An 18,335-nucleotide genomic window follows, 5' to 3' on the forward strand; every position below is an offset into this window, starting at 1 on the left:
ACAAAACAAAACCCAAAGAGAGTGGATAAGCTCCTCCCCTCACTCACGGGCCTCTCACCTTCCTCCTTTATTTTCTAACCCTCTTTTTTATTCTTCTTTACTACTGATAATTACTCATAATTGCCATGATCATTATATTAACTAACATTTAACAATTTTGAAGGAACTCAAGGAAGTAATCATTTTGCTTGTTAATTTCTTTTCGGCTCTGCTAGGGTTTTTTTTTCAACGGCGCAACCCTTCAAAATTTTTCTAAAAATCAGCCGGAGACGATGAAACCTTGAGATGGTGGGACTGGCCTCGTGCTTCTCCTCTCTCTATTGTGGTCAAGGGTGCTAGTGGTGCCCTTCTTTGCGTTTTTGGGTTGTTGGGCCTTGTTTCCCTGGTATGGGAGGCGATGTTTCTTGGTGGAGGGCGGTAGTGTTGTGTGTTCAGTTCAGTTCTCTTCGATAGATTCCATGATGTTGTGTGGGAAGTTGGTGATGATATTGAGTTTTGGCCGGGTCCATGCTCGAATCTGGTTAATCCTTCTCTTGGAGGTAAATTTGTGATCAGTGAGGGCGGTGACAGTTAGCTTTTAACCCAAATCGATGCTTCACTTGACCAAAAATGGTGATGAGGTTGGTAATGGCAGAATTTGGTTGGGAGACAATGGTGATTGCCTAACGATCTGGGTAGGGGTGGACATAAAAAACGGAAATCCCGATCCCGTCCCGAAATTCATAGGGACGGGACGGGATGGAGGTCTAAAAACGTTCGTCCCGTCCTGATTCCGTCTCGTTTCATAATAGTGGGATGAGACGTGGGACGAATAATTTTTATCCCGCTTCGTCCCGTCTGATCCCACCTTTAATGAAAACTTAAAAATTCTTATATATTTGTATCAAAATGAAACTAATTTATGTTCTTAATAACTCTAAAATTATATCAACTCAAATAATAATGGTAAATTATAATATTTTGAACATAATATGCATTTTTTTGTTAAAATTTCATTATTGAATGTTACTTTGTTATGAAAAAAAAAATTAAAATATAGGTTTTTATTTAACTTCATAAGAAGGTGGGATTTGTCCCGTCCCGTCCCGATCTCGTCTCGTCCCAACCGGGATTAATCCCGAGTGGGATGCATTCTTAAAAACCATCGTCTCGTCTCATCCCGTCCCGTGCCCACCCCTAGATCTGGGCTTGAGATTTGGTTCATTCGGTGGGTGCCCTTTGCTGTTTCTAAGCAATTTTGGGCTCGGGCCTATTTGATTTGGGTTTTCGCTTTTTTGAGTTCAATTGGTTGCTTTCAATTTGGACGGGATTCACAATCAATGCTGGAGCAAATCTATTCTATCTTCATTTTTTTTCTAGCGTGAGGTGGGATTTTTTTGTTTTTCTTTTGAGGGGTCGGTCATAGTACTTAAGGGATGTGGTTGTGATTTTTAATTTTCTTTTACATCTCACTAAGTAATGAATTTTTTATGCTATAAATTATATTGAAAATGTGGGTGCAATTTTGGCCTTTTAAGTCTAATTTTCGGCATTTTAGAATGTGTTATATTTTTACTACTTGCTGAATAAAATCTTATATAACTTCGTACTTAAAAAAAAAGAAAGTAATCATTTTTCTATTTGTGAAATTAGAGAAAGATAATCTAAATTTCGAGTTGGTGAGAGTTGTGAATCCCACTCGCAGGATCAAATCTCGCTCGCATATATTACTCTAAAGAAAAAAGCCCTCAAATGAATTCTCCCACCGTAAGGCGTATGTTCAAAACCAACGAAAAAAGAGGTTGAAATTAAAAAAACTAATTTCACTCTTAGGAAAACAATAACAATACCAAATATTTTTTTTGTTACATAAAATAATCGGTATGAGTTACCACTTCCAGACCAGAAACAATTTTTAGTATGATCCCTCTTTAAGAAATGTTTTCATAACTGAGGTTAATTCAGAGCTCATTCATTATTAAGAGCGTCCGTCTCCCCCTTAACAGCACATTTTCAAAACTGCATTTTCACTTATGTAAAATGAGAATTATCATATTTTTTTTAAATGAGCATTATCTTTTAGAGGAATAAAAAGTGTTAAAGAAAATAAAATAATTTCTCCGTTTATGTTTTCAAAAACGAAAAATTTAAGTTTTATAATAGTGGGTGATACGTGTCGCCTCCTGGTCTCGTCTTCGCTTTCAAGAACAGCATTGAAGTAACACACGAAGGCTTTGAAGACTGAGAAAGAGGAAAGAGAAACAGAAGTGAAAACCGAAACAGAGAGAGAGAGAGAGAGAGTGAGGGTTTTTGGGGGGAGGTGGGGAGAGATAGAGATTAGGGTTCTCGAGGCTTATTCACAATCCCCGTGTATATTTCTGGGTTTGCAAAATTAGTGTCTTTGAATATATTTGTTTTGGGGTTCTGGGGTTTGTTGTTTGGAGATGTACATAGCTTCAATGCGAAAGTCGTTCAAGGACTCTCTCAAAGTGCTTGAAGCTGATATCCAACATGCTAATACTCTGTAAGTTATCATCATCTTCTACTCTGTGTTTGGTTTCTGGATTTTATGCTCAGTTTGGTTTTGTTTCATGGAAAAAATTGTATCTTTTTGGTTGACTCTGTACTGTTGATTGTTATACGAAACCTTTACTGCTCATAAATGCAAGTTTCTCCTCAATTGGTTGTGTTTTTAGGAATTTAATTTATATGTACAATTTTTTTTTTTGAAAACAAGAATAAAAATTTATGAAGAGCTCATGGAATTGGATAGTCACAGATATTGATTGCTTTTTTAAGTCAGAAAGAAGTTTCTGATTTGTTTAGTTTGGATTTCCCGATCTGGGGGTGAATTGTACGGAGCTTGTTCTAAGTGTTGAGTAGTGGTCTCTTTCCCTTAGAGTGGGGTTCAATCATTTTGACACTGACAATTTGATTTTCTGGGAATGGGACTGTTCTAATACTCCTATCGTGTTGATTTAGTTAGATATTTGTTTATGACTTTCGGCACCATCCTTATCTTTGGGAATTGTTAGTAAGTTCATCAACGAGTTCACGTGGATATGGGTTCCACCTGCTTGTAGGGTAATCCGATTCTTTTGGATGTTCATTTTTGTATTACAATACCACCATTTGGTTCTTGTATCTCAGATTTTCAATCTTTAAGCTAATTTGAGTACTTGGTAGGTAAAATGGCATATAGATGAGCAGTGAACAAGAAGAAATAGACATCTAATCATGGCCTTGATGGGAATGTTGCAATTATGATCTTGGTGGCTCAATCTGATCATTTGGTTTTGTGTTTGAACTGTGAGGTGCAGGGCTTCGGATTACCCGAGAGAGTATGATGGTGCTTGCCTTCAGATGAGAATGTCTTACAGTCCGGCAGCTCATCTCTTCCTTTTTCTGGTGCAATGGACCGACTGCAACCTTGCTGGAGCCCTTGGTCTGCTCAGAATTCTAATTTACAAGGTTGAAGCTTGTATATCTGATGGCTTCTAAATCTTTGAGTTATATTCCAATTATAAATGTTGGTGATCATCGGATTCTGCTTCTTCTACAGGTTTATGTGGATGGCACAACCACCATGTCTACACATGAGAGGAAAGCAAGCATCCGAGATTTCTATGGTAAATTTTGAGCATCAACAATTCGTTCATTGTGTTGTTCTTGAGATGTTAAGTATTTATTTACTTCCTGGTGGTTGGTTTTGTGACTAGCCGTAATTTATCCCTCTTTATTGCAACTTCAAAGAGGTGTCACCGACAGTGAAGTTAAAAGGCAGAAGGCAGTATGCATGGAACGGTATCGGAGAAGAGATGATGAGGAGAATCGGCAGTGTTCGGATATAGAGATTGAAAGAGAAGAGGAATGCGGTATATGCATGGAGACAAATAGTAAAATTGTGTTGCCCAACTGCAACCATGTTATGTGCTTAAAATGCTACCGTGATTGGTATACTCTTTGTCTCTCTGTCTCTCTCTCTCTCTCTATATATATATAGATATATATATATATATATATATAGATATATGTATATATATTATATGTAAATGTGTATATACTATCTTTGCTGGAATATCCAATTGAGGATCTGCTGGTTTTTTCTGTTGAAAAGTTTGAAATGTACTTTGGGCAATGGCGTTATAAGCATGTTATGTTAAATTTCAGTAATTAGATAGTACAAGGATGGTTATCCCTTAGGTTCTGATATATACTGTCATTGTATTTCTTGACTATGTTCTTATGCTCGTGGGTGAGTACAATTACATTTCCACGCCAGTTGCTACCTCACCAGATATAATGAGTTATTGTTAAATGTTAGCTTCTCTGAAACTTATCATGATTGTTGCATTAGGTGAATGAATAAAATGTAAACTTTGATGGCTAATGAAATAGTTTAGTCTTTTGGGCCTTTCTGGATGTGTCCTCTTCCAATTTTTATATGTATTGTTCTCTCTCCTAAATTCAATATTAATGAAATCTCTGTCTTATTGACACATTGCAGGCGAACAAGATCTCAGTCGTGCCCTTTCTGTCGTGATAGTCTTAAGAGGGTGAACTCCGGTGATCTCTGGGTATACACTGACAGCAGGGATATAGTTGACATGACAACTGTAGTGAGCGAGAATCTCAGGAGGCTTTTCATCTATGTAGATAAGTTGCCAGTAATTATACCAGATAACCTTTTTGACCCTTACGATTCTCACATAAGGTAGCTGATTGATGAATTACAAAGCTAAGAGCTCCTGTGGCAATTCATTGATTTAGCTTATTTTCTCTTGATTCCCATAAGGACCCAAAATCATTCGGCAAGTTTAAGTCAGTACCTCCCACTTCTGTTCACAAAAGAACCCAGCCAGAGTTATCTAGGCGAGGAGTTACCTAATTGTATGTAGTACATATGTACATGCTTGTACAGCTTGGAAGTTCCACGTATAAAAAGCTTAGCAGATTGTCTCCCTTAATTATTACCATTCTCATTGTGATATTACGCAACACAAATATAATTTTCATGTTTATTAGCCTTCAACTATATTCAGAAATTGTGCTTGTTACTTGGTTGATGTGTCCTTGGAGCTTTAAAGGTATCCCTATTTCGTTGACATGGAACGTTATGGGGATCTTGCAACCACCAGGTCATAACAAGAGCACACTGGTTCCACCAGATTTTCGCCAGAAAGATCTTATTTGGCAACAATAGGGGGTACAATGCCTTCGCAGGCTTTGATGAAAACATCAGGGTTGAGGAATTAGTGGGTTCTTTCACTTCTTTGTGTGACCCCATAGTTTTGTGCATAAGCCAATATCGATTTGTCACAACTAACTATATGTTTTAGGTCATAGAGAAGACGGGTGATATAGGCATAGTGTTTAGTGCACGGCGTGTAAATATATATAATATCATTGAGTGTTTTGTGCACGGCATCTAAATATACATATATATATATATATATATATATATATGGAGCTTCTCAGCTACGGACGTCCGCACTGCACGGTGCGGATTCGGCGATTCTGGCCACCGGCGACGCGCAACGACGGCGCTGACCAGCACATCCGCACTCTCCTCCTCTCGGCGCTCATGTCTGTGCCGGCCGGAGCTGCAGCGCCGGCGTGAGTCGGCCGGAATCTCGAAATTTCAAATTTTTAGGCACCGTGCAGAGATTTCGAGATTTCAGCCACCGTAAGCCGGCACAGACAGGAGCGCCGGGAGGAGAAAAGTGCGGATGTACTGGTCGGCGCCGTTGTTGCGGGTCGCCGATGACCGGAATCATCGAATTCGCACCGTACGGACGATGCATACATCTACATATGAGAATTTATGTACATATATATACCGTTTCTATCCATAATTAACTTTCATTTTGAAATTACGTGAAGTTTCAATTTTATCATAATTTTCAGTCATATATATATATATATATATATATATATATATAAACTAACTACATAAATTCATTAAGAAAAGTATTTCAAATGGGCAACGCGGTTGCGGTGCAAAGAGAACACTTTATATTGAAGGTCCAGCAGATTTGTTTTTATGAAGGAAAAGGTCCAGCAGATTTTGTATGAAAACAAATCTGAAACATCCCAGGCTGTACAAGTCGGCACGCACCACACAAGAACATGTTCAATCTGACTTCCTCCCTCTAATTTTAGTCACTATTCTATTTACACCCTGAATCTCAATCACCCAAACCAGACACAGAGCCATAAACAAAAAAACACAAACACAAACACAAACACAAACAAATATCAAACAGAGGAGAAAGAAGAGAGAGATACAAAGATGGGGAGAGGGGAAGAGAGAGATGGAGAAGAACGAGAGGGAGTGATGATGGCTACGGACTTCTTCTGGTCTTATACAGATGAGCCTCACGCTTCTCGCCGCCGTCAGATCCTCTCTCAGTACCCTCAAATTAAGGACCTTTTTGGCCCTGACCCTCTGGCTTTTCTCAAGGTAAAAGCTTCCTCCTTTTGGCCTTTTTCTTGGTTTGTTCTGGATTCGGGCGGTGGGTTTTATCTAGGTTTTTGTGTCTCTGATTGGTTTTGTGGTCGGTTTTGGATCTTTGGGCAATGTGGGTGAACTCTTGGTTTTGGTTTGGATGGTTTTTGGTGGTTTTGTGGATTTGGATTCGTGTCTTTGTTCTTGCTTTGTTGTTTTTGCTTGGCTATACTTACATGTATTGGGGTTGTGCGTTTTGGTTCTTCTTTGCTGTGTTTATAACTTGCCTCTATGCAATGGATTCATAAGAGTCGAGCTTAGAAATTCCTCATTGGTATAATCTTGTCTGAGGTTCCTGCTTTTTTTAAATTCTAATATGCTAATTCTATGTGTTGCATCTTTCTGTAGTGCTCTTTGATAGTATTTTACTAGGGAAACTTGAGATTAAAAGCCTAGATCCAGTTTTTAGCTGTTGGTGATGGACAAATTATCTGCCAAGGATATGCAAATGTCTTAGTTTTGTAGAGCATTTTTCCTGCCTAGCTATTCGGTCTTTTTACAGCGGAATTTTTCAGAGCATAATTGCAGAGTTTTCCTGCCTATTTTTGTAGATGCAAGTATAATCTTCAAAAGCATCACAGCCATTTTCAGACACATTTTGATTTGATCTTCAGAGCACAATCTTGCCGAGTTCTGTTTCAGTTTGTGAAAAATTAATACCACATAATGATGATCTCCGTAGTTTATGTTCAGATTTTGTTATGGATTTCGGATTTAGTTTCCCCTACCTAATTCATGTTACCTAATGTGTATTTAGCTTTTCAGTCTGAAATAGATTTGTTAGTTTTGTTTTATGACGTTCAATGAAATTCTGGTTGCTGCAGATTACTTTGGTTGTGATGCTTCAGCTGTCCACTGCTGCAGCGCTTCATAATGCAGGCTGGTTGAAGATTCTGGCAATAGCCTACTTCTTCGGCTCTTTTCTGAATCACAACCTCTTCTTGGCCATCCATGAGCTCAGCCACAATCTTGCCTTCTCAACCCCAGTTTACAACCGTTGGCTTGGTATCTTTGCTAACCTTCCAATTGGCGTTCCCATGTCTGTGACCTTCCAGAAGTATCACCTTGAGCACCATCGCTTCCAAGGTGTGGATGGCATTGACATGGACATCCCAAGCAAAGTTGAGGCTCATGTAGTGAGAAATGTGTTCACCAAATCCATATGGGTTCTACTTCAACTCTTCTTCTATGCTCTTCGGCCTGTGTTCTTGAAACCTAAACCCCCTGGTTGTTGGGAGTTCATCAACTTTTTTGTCCAGATATCCCTTGATGTCTCCATGGTTTACTTCTGTGGTTGGAAGTCTTTTGCTTATTTGATTCTCTCTACGTTTGTTGGGGGTGGGATGCATCCTATGGCTGGTCACTTCATTTCTGAGCATTACGTCTTCAGTCCTGATCAAGAGACGTATTCTTATTATGGCCCTCTTAATCTGTTGACTTGGAGCGTAGGGTACCATAACGAACACCATGACTTCCCCAGAATTCCTGGGAACAAGCTCCACAAGGTGAAGTCCATTGCACCTGAATACTATGAGGGTTTGGAGTCGTATAAATCATGGAGTCAGGTCATATACATGTATATAATGGACAGAACAGTCGGGCCATTTAGCCGAATGAAGAGGAAGCCAAGCAAATCAGAATAGACCATGCTCACTTCTGTAACATGACTCCCATTTTTGTATACATTTATGGTTCTGAATGTTTCATTGTTATTATGCTAAATTTGTTGGTTTTTTGAGATTGTAGTATAGGATATAGACTAAATATAACCAAGTGATTTATTGATTTAATTCATTAGTTTGCATCTGGTTAGCAACATTCATTCTATAATTGAGACGAGTCATAGGTTTACATAATTTCTTCGCCGACGTGGATGTATCAAACTAAAACAACTCAAATGAGGTAGAACAACATTTGCTTAAACTGGTATTTTAAGAAACTTTGAACGTATCGTCTTAGTGTTTTTGGTAAAATTACTTTTAACTTTTGAAAACAATACAGTCAACACCCAACTTTAACCATTCAAGTAAGCTACTCAAGGAGCATCATTTTTTACTCCCATGATGACTGATGAGTATTCATCAATTAGTGATCAGTGACATGAAAAAAATCTCGAGGTGAATGATGTAATTTTTTTTAGTTTTCTCTATTATCCCATGATACATGCCTGAACAAAATAATAATATGATCATGTTCATGTATTTGTAGTCACAGCTATTGAAATAAATAGGAAAGAATCATTTTACGGATAATGAACACTAAATGCAATGAATATGATCTTCTGATAACATATTTATTTGTATGAGATGATTAGTAGACATGGTATTGTTGCCTACGCCAAGTCGCTAGAATAGAATTCATTGAAAAGGTGCATCTTTAGTCAGTCATATAGAGTGAACATAAGTACATAACCAAGTGTTTGATTCATTAATTAGCATCTGGTTTAGAACATTCCTTTAGCTGTAATCTATATTGATATATTCACTTAACCTGCATCTTCATTGTTTGCATGGAAAAAGATTTTATTGAACTAAAACAGGATAACTGAGGTAGAATAATAACATGTAAGAGCAAACAATCTCGCAAACTATACACTGGTTTTACTTGGAACATTCAACCAAAAGTCCAAAACTGAAGGACTAAGCAACTAGTAACTCCATAGAGTTTAGCCGTATAACTTCACTGCGAAACTGACTTCAGAACTTTCCTTTTGCATAGCTCGGAGACCACGCTTCACTTGTTCAACTGAGAAAATAACCCAAGTAATTTATCAATTCTTATGTAGTGAGAGGCGTCAGGAGTGAATTCTTACATTCCAGTTACTGGTATTCTTGGCAGCGACAATGTATTCTGGTTGCTGAACGATATGGTTCATGAGTGGGACTCTTGATGGGGCACACTCTTCATCGCTGTCACAGTTCTCTACTTGTTCTGGTCCTATCGACCTTAGAACCGTAGCCAATAAAATCGAAAAACCCTGCAGATCATTAACTTTGTCAACAGGCCAAAACCATTTCTGAAAATTTTGTTAAATACAAATCGACATTCGACTATACAAAGCATAAAAGCACCTGAGCTAAGATGATCATCAGGCCAATCCACTTGAACATGTCGAAGTTTGACTCCACAAAATCTCTGAAATCGTTGAACTTTCCAGTAGGGTCATAGGGGAGATCCTGAAATTGAAGAACAATTAAGCTGCATACAAAATAAAGTACAATATCTTGAGACAATTTGCAAGTGAAAATTGTTGTACCTTCTCCCAGTCAGAGTTTAAGAGTATATCTGCAGCCATTGCAGTCTCCAATAGAAGAAGCATACAAATAATCAACGTATACTAGTCGGTTCAAGATCAACAAGCTCAATCGAAACGGGAAGTTTCGCTATTTGCAATAAGCTTTATAAGCAAATATGACACACAATACAGTATGAAAAAGGATACGCAAGAGAGGCAACAACCACTGCCACAGCTTGCAGCTAGATGACCTATGCCTGTTATGATGCACAAGGTAAGACCAGCCCCAATAAAAGTGCATATTACCCTGAAATCTCAAGATCAATACATGTTAGACATAATCAATGTGCCCGAAAGGCCTACGCACTGATCTGATACTACGCTAGCCGATCATCACACCCCAGAAGTCTAATAAGCAAGAACTAGACTGACAATGTATATATAAAAGGGTTTAAGAAAATGTGCTCACCATGGAGCAGTAGTATATTGATCAAAGGATGATGAGCTATGCATGTCCCTCTCCCAAACTCTAACCAACCAAAGACCATAGAGAATCAATGCAATTCCAAGCAGTCCCAAAATCGAGTTCATTACTTTAAGCAGTGACTGCAAAACAACTCTTGCGATTTTCGCCATTGAAGTGATACTACCAAACCTTCTCTCAGACAACTTGACAGATCACAAGGAACCCCAACCCAGATTCTGACAACAAGTAGAGAGAACTGTATTCAGTTAAAGCTCAAGAACAGACCCCCTGTGTAAATGGCTGGTACAAAATACCTGGTGGCATGTGAGCCTGTTTTTCTCTTGATGCAGAAGAAAAACACATAGTACAATATGACAGATACAGCTAAATGATGAAGGGAGCATTCTTGGAAGACGAAAATGTGAACTCAGAAATTTGGTGGAAAGCAGGAAATTTCCAATAAACCAACACCTTTTGTGTCCTTTTCTTACGTCTACACTTGTAACGTCTGTGGCATATGGCAACTGGCAAGAACTCAACTAAGCGTATATAAACATCCTGGGCAGCAACATTACAATTTACTTACGTTTTGGCAGATCATACCGAATCTTAAGTTTTTTATTTTATTTTTATTGAGATACATTCATCCTTTTAGAATCACCAATTAAATCAATTATCGCTTCGGCAACTGTCATTTCAACATCTTACAATAAGGAACTTTGTTCCATATTTCAGTCACAAATACATCGATCAATAACTAAATTAGCATGCATCGTAAAGCCCCATGCTTCAAGCTACCCATTGCTTTTTTACAAATAACACTGCTATTTATAGTATTGCACAAAGTGCGACTTATGCAAGTCACTTCAGCTATCACAAGAACAACTTCAGGTTCTGAATCGATCAATGTTTTGCTGCACTTCTGTTGCACACGGTCTACCAGGAGCTCGTCATGTCAAGTTGTACAAATTTAGTTTCACCAGGCCTACTACTTTTGACCGGAAAGATATTCTCGCATGTGCGCATGGTTTTCAGCCCTGACCACCAAGCGCATCTTTTTCGAATCATCTGGAGCCTCCCATAACAAACCATCATAGCTTCTCGCATAGTCAACAGCACCATCATAGAGATCCTGGCAAAAACAACGAGGAAACTGACGTGAGTCTGGAGCTACAATAAACAAGAGCACATATCAGTATGTGTACGACAAGATGGATAATTACCCTAGATGGAAATTCATCGTAATAATATGCAGGGGTCATCTCAACTCTGTTTAGATCAGTTTCCCAGAGCCTAATCTGTCAAAAAGCCAAAAACATGACAAAGCTTCAGAAAACTAAGATAACCAGGCACTGCTAAGAACATCACTTCAGAGATTAGTGCATGGCCAAGCATTGAGCTTGGTGTCAGACAGTAGTAAATCAGACTGAAGTGAAACCCCGTTATATAGCTGAGCATACATGAACATAGAGAAGGGTCTAACCTGATCTGTGACATTCTCAGGTACAGACGGTACTCTTTCCGCAACACGTGGATGTGCATTTTGCCGAAGAAAAGAAATTATCTGGCAAAATAGAAATGGAAACAGTTTCAGCAGCCACTATTCTCCATGCGAAATGTGCGTATACAGATAGATAGAGCAAGTCTTTAAACATGAGACTTCTTTCTATTGCACACATTTTGATTTTCCTTTTTTGTTTAAAGACACTTGATATATATGTTCACTGAAAAGATTAAATCAAGTGTATGGTAAATCAGAAGCTCAAGAATATGCTTTTGGAGCTGAACAGCCCATACGATCCTATTCCTCTATCACCATATAAACGGTTATCTCTCATCTAATTACACCATTTTTCAACTCCAGGCGACTTGAAAGCATGTACAAGATTAAACAAAAAAAAAAGAGAGGACAAAGTATAAAAGCATACTTGTTATCATGCTGAAAAATTAGATTGAAACAGCTGAAAGACAATATTAACCTGTTCCGCGGTGATGCAATTGTCAAAAGCACGATACAAACTTTCTTTTGTTATTGCTCCAACTATAAGGTTTGGAAGTTGATATTCAACCCTGCACATTTAATATGAATAAATAGTATGTCAACAAAATCCTACCGTAGAAATCAATAACATAAGAGACAATAGTGTATTCTCAAACACATACCTTGCAAAGAGACGCAAAATTTCACAATGCAATTTAGAAGAGGAGTACGCATACAGCCTAAAGTTTGTTTCCACAACCACAAAACCCTGAATAAAACAGTAAGAAAAGTAAAACCGTAATCACCAAATAAACCCCTGAAACTAAACAGCTATGATGAAATTTTGAAAGAGGAAAAAGGAAAAAGGAAAGTAGTTATTAATCACCAAAGATGCTTAATGATGAAAAGCACATCCAAAAATCATTACTGACAAAAAATCCAGATTCAGAACTGAGCATCATCTAGAGACCAAGCTAAAAGGAGTACAGTAACATACCTGTTTCCTCGATGATGCATCTGTCAAGCTCACCGAAAGATTGGTTGCTAGTTTAGTAGGTATAAACCAACTCTCCTTTCTACCCTGAATGAATACGCAAAATATGGGATTTAGATGTGTAGAGGGAAATAGTTAAACAACCATCTAGGATGCTGTTTTTAGGACATTATATACCAAAAGAAAAACACGTGTAAAACCTGCTGAAGTTTGACCAATCCCAAATCTGTGAAGTCCTTGATCGTATTCTTCTGAAGCTCAGTCAATGTATTTATGTTATATGCCTAACAGATGAAGCAAAAACAATGCAAAGGTGAGAAAAGAGCTCCATATATGAACTTGAAATTCGCAAGAAACCAGTTACCTACACAGAAACTATTCTATCAAATAAATTTTAGCAGCATTTGTTGCAAAGGATATTACATTTTCAGAAGGAATAAAACTATCAAGATAATTTGTAGTCAATAAAGAATGTGCTACTGCAAGAGAATATGCATCATTGTAAAGTTTAACTAATACCTCGCCTGTAACATGAAAACTTAGCTCTAGCAGGAAAGCAATCAAATCGGCTGAATCTATCCCACGCTCCTGCATAATTTTTTTTTTGAGAGACAAATATAAGATAAAAGTTTCTTTATAAGTTCCATCATAATACAAGTTAAGCAACCAATATACATTACTAAACAATATAGTTATTACGTGCTTCTAAGATTGTAAGTCAAGTCCTCAAATGAAAGAAAATATTATTATTAGGCACCCTTATAATTATTAACCTTTAACAGGTTGACATATAAACATTTACAAACATCTTTTATTTTCTATATAAATATTTAACACTGGGGAAAACTGTTTCAAAATGTGAAATTCAATATGAACTTGTTAAAATCTTGCTTCTCTAGCTCTTGCTATGCTACTAACAATATTTACTAATAGGTAACAGTAATATAATGCTTGTAAGAGCGTATAAATTTGCTTGTAAGAAAAATTATAACGAGATCACCAGTAATATGGGTGACAATCTATATAACAAACCAGAAAGTAGTAATTTGATGAGTTTGTACCTCCGAGCTAGTGATGTATTCTCTGATGATGTACCACATTTGGGCATTTGTATCCATTAGCTGTGGTTTGAACAGTAGTGAGAAATAAGCTTACATATTATGCAATAAGTAACATCATGCCTGCAAGCAGTTGAGGAGATATGCGATGCTTACCAAGAACTGAAAACCACTCTCAGTTAACCTGGGAGCTTCTCTGTCTCTGCAAACAAACAGAAAATGAAAGTTATATGCCTCAGTTAAGAGAAATATTTTGTCTCACATTTCTATAAGAAAAAAAGTGGCTTGCATATAGGGAATGAACAATATAAAATTCATGGACCTTTGAGTCAGAAGACCCCGCTGGAAAGTTTTCATCATAGACGAACTGATGTTTGATGGCCTATCAGTTTGAGATGAGTTGATAAGTTGCAGCAAGAAACACTGGTTAAACATGACAGAAAGTCAGAAACCGAGTACCTAAACCATAAGACTACACTGGTTAAACAAGACAGTTACACATCATACAATCTGTATCACAAGGATGGATTGATAAGTGATAGATGCATAGATGAACTCCGTACCTCCCACTGTTCTAGGGCAAAATCCTCAAGCTCCTCCGAGCTCGGGAGCCTCACAGCAACACCAGGAGGCATTGGTTCTCTTGGCAAAACTACACTGCATCATCATCAAGCACCTAAGGTTATAACCTGAGAACTCATCTCACATTATCTTCATTCATCATTTCAACTTCAGTAAGACTGTAAATAACATCCAATGCTTACCCATACACCAGAAGCTTCTTGAGATTAGTCTGAAATATCGGATTCAACGTATACGTAACATCCCCCTTCTTCCTACAATAAAACTCTCAAGAATCAGATAAATAGAAACCATCACGAAAACATTCCTATTAACAAAAGACAACACTCCCACCAAGCTTCAAAATCACCTGGTCTCGGTGAAAATTCTCAACTGAACCAACCGATCAACCGCCACTCGATGCTTGGAGGCCCCATCCGGCAGCACCCACTCCTCCATTGACTTGGAGCTGACCGGAAGCTCGACACACAGCATTTGCAGCACATATTTCTTCGCCAATGGCGGCAATGACCTAAGTTTTTACCAAAATTCATGTCAAAATCAGAACAATCTAGACCATTCTGGACAGTAAAACTACTCCATACAAGTTAAATTAACACAACGCAGTCAATTACAGTCAATTGTACCAAAATCAAAGCTCGAGAATAATTAATGCACACAATTCTACTAGAATTTAAGCTCGGAATTAACGAAAATGAATCGGAGGGCTGAGATTGAGAGACCTGAGAATGGCTTCGCAGATGAAGGCGTTGTCGTAGAGCTTATCGAGCTTCATGGCGGGCAAGGCGGCCACCATGTCCATGAAGTTCTTGGCTATGATCCTCACCTGAGGCATTTTCACCTGATTGATTTTTTCTAGGGTTTTATCTCTCAGATTTCTACAAGTTTCTACTGTTCAAAATATGATCTGCAGATTCTGGAGTGAGTGGCGATTTTTGGCCTGAGAGAGTTTGGGGCCTTGGGCTTCTCTCCCTCTCTCTCTTCCGGTTAGCGTTAAATTCTGTTGGGTATCATCTATTTATAGCCAGAATAGTTTATTTGCTAATCGGTCCCTTTACTCTTTCATATTACCCAGCATGGCGTACATAGACCTTGCCTTGCTCCCTCGTTTACTTGAAGTATCGGCTGTATCGTTGTCTGGACAATTTGTTAATTGAAGTTTTACTTTTTTTTTTATCTCGAAAAAGGTTCATTAACGGTTTTTGAATTTTTGTGACATAATCATCAGTTTGATTTATAACCTTTAAAATTAATTAAAATGATCCATCAACTCTTGTTTTGTTATCAATTAGATCAATTTAACCAAATTTCGTCACTATTTCGTCAATTTTATGACGTTGATAGTGTGTGAGCTCCTATAAAATGGGCAAATGATATTTGTAACCCTCAGTCTCGATTGAAATCAACTTCCCGTCAAATTTAGAATTGACAAAACGAGTTTAGGATTGAGAAAATGAGGACTCGATTAAGAGAGATATTAAGTGAAAACAAGTTAAAACCTTCATTTTCAGTAATATGTCTTATTTGCCTCTTTTTGTGGGGACTAATGCATGATTCACGTTATTAACGAAACAATGACGGAATTTGGTTGGATGGATCTAGTTGATAGCAAAACAGGAGTTGAGGGATCATTTTGATCAATTTTAAATGTTAGGAATCAAACTGACCATGTCACAAGACAGTTAGTGGATTTTTATCTTTTATCTCTTTAGGTACTGAATGAACAAAGCCAGAGTTGTCCCATTTGGTACTGAGAGAACAAAGTTGGAGCTGCCAAGGACTGCATGAGAAAATTGTGTGATCTTTTTCTCTTCTATTCTCTCAATTTGAAAGAGAAGCTATGGCAGCGTATGGCTTCTTCAAATAATGAGGCTTTGATCAAGACAAATGGGAAGTAAATGCTTTATCTTGCGAGAATGTAAATATCGATCAGATAATATTTGATGACATAAAAGGGGATCAGTCTACATTCTGAAGGTGAAAACTTTCAGTTATGGAAACCAAGATGTTAGTTGCTGTGAAAAAATACTTGCAAACTATTCAGCTAACTAAGGTGTTGGTAATTATATTATTGATTTATTGTATAATTAGATCTCTGGAGCTCTCACTAGGCAGAAGTTCCTAGTACGTCTTCGGCCGTTGCTTTGGATTCAACAAGCGGTGGCTTTGGTACAGGGGGAGGCTTCGGTGGCCTGTTTGGGCGGACTTTATCAGCTATTTCTGGAGGTTTGTTAAACTGCAAAATTAAAGAAAATCAATCTGATCTTAAGAAAATGAAAATCCTAGACAGAAATGTATTAGGAAAACAAGAACAACTGACTCAGAGCAGACTAACCTTGTAACCACAGCCGGATAAGCAAGCATGAAAGCACTCCTGCAATTACAATGAGCTCAGCAACTACTCAATCTGAGAAATGCACAATACTCGTAGCTATGAGATCTTATTTCTAACCAAATTTCCAAGGTTTCAGATAACAGTGCCAATTCCTATGGTTATGAACTTATGATAATACACACGTGAGAGCTTAACCTTCCAAATTTTCACCTATATACGAACTGTGTGCTGCCCATGTTTTGCTAAATAACAGCAACAGTACTTAAAACACATTATGTTGAACAACAGAAATAATTAGTGAATTCTGAGTAAAACTTGGATCAAATAGAACATCAGTATATATAGGCCTTCTATTTCTTTAAGAGGCTTATACTCTTGCATGGGCTTATCAATTGGATGACTCCCCAATGAACAATAGGCGAAAGAGGGATAAAATGCACATGACCGTATGAACATAATTTCATACAAAACATCTGCTGTTATCATCATATAACTGTTTCACTGATCATCCCTGTGTTTTCCTCCACACATATACTTGTTCCTACCCAGCAGCATTACTTATTCGTACCATAAAAAATTGTAAACTATTGAAAGAGGAAGGAAGAAGCAGTAGCGGACAAAGTACCTCTGAGTACCTTTCAACTCCAGGAGAACGATCAATGCAAGCACTCCATTGTTGATCCTTTAAGACTGGATCTTTGTAACAGATCTCATTGCACTCCTCCAAGCCTGTACAATTGACTCCACTATATCATTTGTTCACTCGTAGCTTATTTAGAATTCTACGTATTAATCCATCCCCACTTCAATGTACAAGTATGATAACTCCATAACCAATTATCTATCATATATGAAATTTTGCTGCACAGCATACTTGTTCGGTGAGATTCGAGCTACCAGATTACAGCTTTGAGTTATGCAGCCAAAGGAATTTCCCCAAACTAATGTAGATAGAACAACACCAGACGGAGCAACAAGTTAATAAAAATTTCTAAAGAGCCAAACATGATCACTCACATTCTTCCCAAGTCTCTCCATCAGTGTCACACCCTTTCTTGCAAAATACTCGCCCTAAAAGAAAACACCCATGTTACTGTGATTCATGTGATATACAAAGAATTCAAAACAACAATAGATTATGAATGTCATTGACTCGTGTTAACATATATTTTACATGCAAACATGCATTTCATAACAGTGACATCAATCCAAAATTGCTTTCTAATTTCCGGAAATTATGTAAGTATATATAACAAGCGACATGAAATGAAACACAAGTAGAGAAGCAACGTGTGGCTGAAACATAGAACATCAAAGCGTACCAGGGAATCTGATAAATTGATGAAAACAAACATTACAGATCGGAAAAAGGTGGGGAGAGATTTTTTACATGGAATCTGCATAAGGGCGGAGTATTTGTGCGTGCATTCGTAATTGCAGGGAGGACCCCATTGATGCGGTATCATCGTCTTCTTCTTCTCTCTCTGTCTCTCTCCCTCCGTCTCTGTGATTCTCTCAGCTAATAATGGTGCGGTAGAGGAACGAGGAATCATCTCTGTTGATGGCTCCATATACGTGAGGTCGGTTTTGTAATTTCCGTCTATTACTTTCTTTGGAAACCGATTTTATGGGGAAGTTTCTTCATAAAACCGTTTTGTTAGAAACATTCGCTGCGAACTTTCTTCATAAAAAATTATG

At 37.8% G+C, this 18,335-nt stretch overlaps 5 protein-coding genes across 6 annotated transcripts; 2 read left to right on the forward strand and 3 right to left on the reverse strand.

Annotated features, from left to right (window-relative positions):
- Nucleotides 1-2,252: 2,252 nt before the first annotated feature.
- Nucleotides 2,253-4,952, forward strand: LOC126788089 (E3 ubiquitin-protein ligase AIRP2-like). Its single transcript, XM_050514052.1, has 5 exons — nt 2,253-2,503; nt 3,300-3,450; nt 3,542-3,608; nt 3,699-3,933; nt 4,487-4,952. Exons 1-5 carry the CDS (start codon nt 2,424-2,426, stop codon nt 4,695-4,697), a joined length of 744 nt encoding a protein of 247 aa, XP_050370009.1. The 5' UTR covers nt 2,253-2,423; the 3' UTR covers nt 4,698-4,952.
- A 1,119-nt stretch (nt 4,953-6,071) lies between these two features.
- Nucleotides 6,072-8,271, forward strand: LOC126788086 (sphingolipid delta(4)-desaturase DES1-like). The gene is made up of 2 exons (XM_050514050.1): nt 6,072-6,442; nt 7,312-8,271. The coding sequence occupies exons 1-2, from the start codon at nt 6,272-6,274 to the stop codon at nt 8,128-8,130; spliced, it is 990 nt and encodes a 329-aa protein (XP_050370007.1). The 5' UTR covers nt 6,072-6,271; the 3' UTR covers nt 8,131-8,271.
- A 962-nt stretch (nt 8,272-9,233) lies between these two features.
- LOC126788091 (tetraspanin-19-like) lies at nt 9,234-10,564 on the reverse strand. The gene is made up of 6 exons (XM_050514054.1): nt 10,503-10,564; nt 10,192-10,424; nt 9,930-10,029; nt 9,744-9,824; nt 9,559-9,663; nt 9,234-9,464 (listed from the first exon to the last, which is right to left on the reverse strand). Exons 2-6 carry the CDS (start codon nt 10,356-10,358, stop codon nt 9,282-9,284), a joined length of 636 nt encoding a protein of 211 aa, XP_050370011.1. The 5' UTR covers nt 10,359-10,424; nt 10,503-10,564; the 3' UTR covers nt 9,234-9,281.
- A 288-nt stretch (nt 10,565-10,852) lies between these two features.
- On the reverse strand, nt 10,853-15,275 carry LOC126788083 (general transcription and DNA repair factor IIH subunit TFB2). The gene is made up of 15 exons (XM_050514047.1): nt 15,025-15,275; nt 14,652-14,813; nt 14,485-14,556; nt 14,284-14,377; nt 14,043-14,143; nt 13,877-13,922; nt 13,724-13,783; nt 13,182-13,250; nt 12,863-12,946; nt 12,666-12,749; nt 12,352-12,437; nt 12,168-12,258; nt 11,672-11,752; nt 11,412-11,486; nt 10,853-11,320 (listed from the first exon to the last, which is right to left on the reverse strand). The coding sequence occupies exons 1-15, from the start codon at nt 15,135-15,137 to the stop codon at nt 11,177-11,179; spliced, it is 1,362 nt and encodes a 453-aa protein (XP_050370004.1). The 5' UTR covers nt 15,138-15,275; the 3' UTR covers nt 10,853-11,176.
- Nucleotides 15,276-16,227: 952 nt separating this feature from the next.
- Nucleotides 16,228-18,170, reverse strand: LOC126788093 (uncharacterized). 2 transcript variants are annotated; one of them, XM_050514056.1, is made up of 5 exons: nt 18,028-18,170; nt 17,655-17,708; nt 17,263-17,366; nt 16,638-16,676; nt 16,228-16,538 (listed from the first exon to the last, which is right to left on the reverse strand). In XM_050514056.1, the coding sequence occupies exons 1-5, from the start codon at nt 18,101-18,103 to the stop codon at nt 16,410-16,412; spliced, it is 402 nt and encodes a 133-aa protein (XP_050370013.1). In that variant the 5' UTR covers nt 18,104-18,170; the 3' UTR covers nt 16,228-16,409. The 2 variants fall into 2 exon arrangements, with proteins under 2 accessions (XP_050370013.1, XP_050370014.1); XM_050514057.1 differs by having other exon boundaries at nt 16,436-16,538; nt 17,273-17,366.
- Between the last annotated feature and the right edge of the window lie 165 nt (nt 18,171-18,335).

Source organism: Argentina anserina, chromosome 3 (genome assembly GCF_933775445.1).
Source record: "Argentina anserina chromosome 3, drPotAnse1.1, whole genome shotgun sequence".
Classification (NCBI taxonomy): Eukaryota; Viridiplantae; Streptophyta; class Magnoliopsida; order Rosales; family Rosaceae; genus Argentina; species Argentina anserina.

Bases quoted from the DNA above. Each gene is read 5' to 3' on its own strand.
- LOC126788089 (XM_050514052.1), top strand. From the start codon at position 2,424: ATGTACATAGCTTCAATGCGAAAGTCGTTCAAGGACTCTCTCAAAGTG. The intron at 3,451-3,541 runs GTTGAAGCTTGT...CTTCTTCTACAG, and splicing joins TCAGAATTCTAATTTACAAG to GTTTATGTGGATGGCACAAC. The intron at 3,609-3,698 runs GTAAATTTTGAG...TTTTGTGACTAG, and splicing joins AAGCATCCGAGATTTCTATG to CCGTAATTTATCCCTCTTTA.
- LOC126788091 (XM_050514054.1), bottom strand. From the start codon at position 10,358: ATGGCGAAAATCGCAAGAGTTGTTTTGCAGTCACTGCTTAAAGTAATG. The intron at 10,030-10,191 runs GTGAGCACATTT...TTGAGATTTCAG, and splicing joins CAATATACTACTGCTCCATG to GGTAATATGCACTTTTATTG. The intron at 9,825-9,929 runs GTATCCTTTTTC...TGAACCGACTAG, and splicing joins GTGGTTGTTGCCTCTCTTGC to TATACGTTGATTATTTGTAT.
- LOC126788093 (XM_050514056.1), bottom strand. From the start codon at position 18,103: ATGATACCGCATCAATGGGGTCCTCCCTGCAATTACGAATGCACGCAC. The intron at 17,367-17,654 runs GTGAGTGATCAT...TCAATTGTACAG, and splicing joins TGGAGAGACTTGGGAAGAAT to GCTTGGAGGAGTGCAATGAG. The intron at 16,539-16,637 runs GTTAGTCTGCTC...TTAATTTTGCAG, and splicing joins TATCCGGCTGTGGTTACAAG to TTTAACAAACCTCCAGAAAT.
- LOC126788086 (XM_050514050.1), top strand. From the start codon at position 6,272: ATGGGGAGAGGGGAAGAGAGAGATGGAGAAGAACGAGAGGGAGTGATG. The intron at 6,443-7,311 runs GTAAAAGCTTCC...TGGTTGCTGCAG, and splicing joins ACCCTCTGGCTTTTCTCAAG to ATTACTTTGGTTGTGATGCT.
- LOC126788083 (XM_050514047.1), bottom strand. From the start codon at position 15,137: ATGCCTCAGGTGAGGATCATAGCCAAGAACTTCATGGACATGGTGGCC. The intron at 12,438-12,665 runs GTATGTTACTGT...TGTTTTATTCAG, and splicing joins ATGCATCATCGAGGAAACAG to GGTTTTGTGGTTGTGGAAAC. The intron at 11,487-11,671 runs GTTAGACCCTTC...GCTTTTTGACAG, and splicing joins CTGAGAATGTCACAGATCAG to ATTAGGCTCTGGGAAACTGA.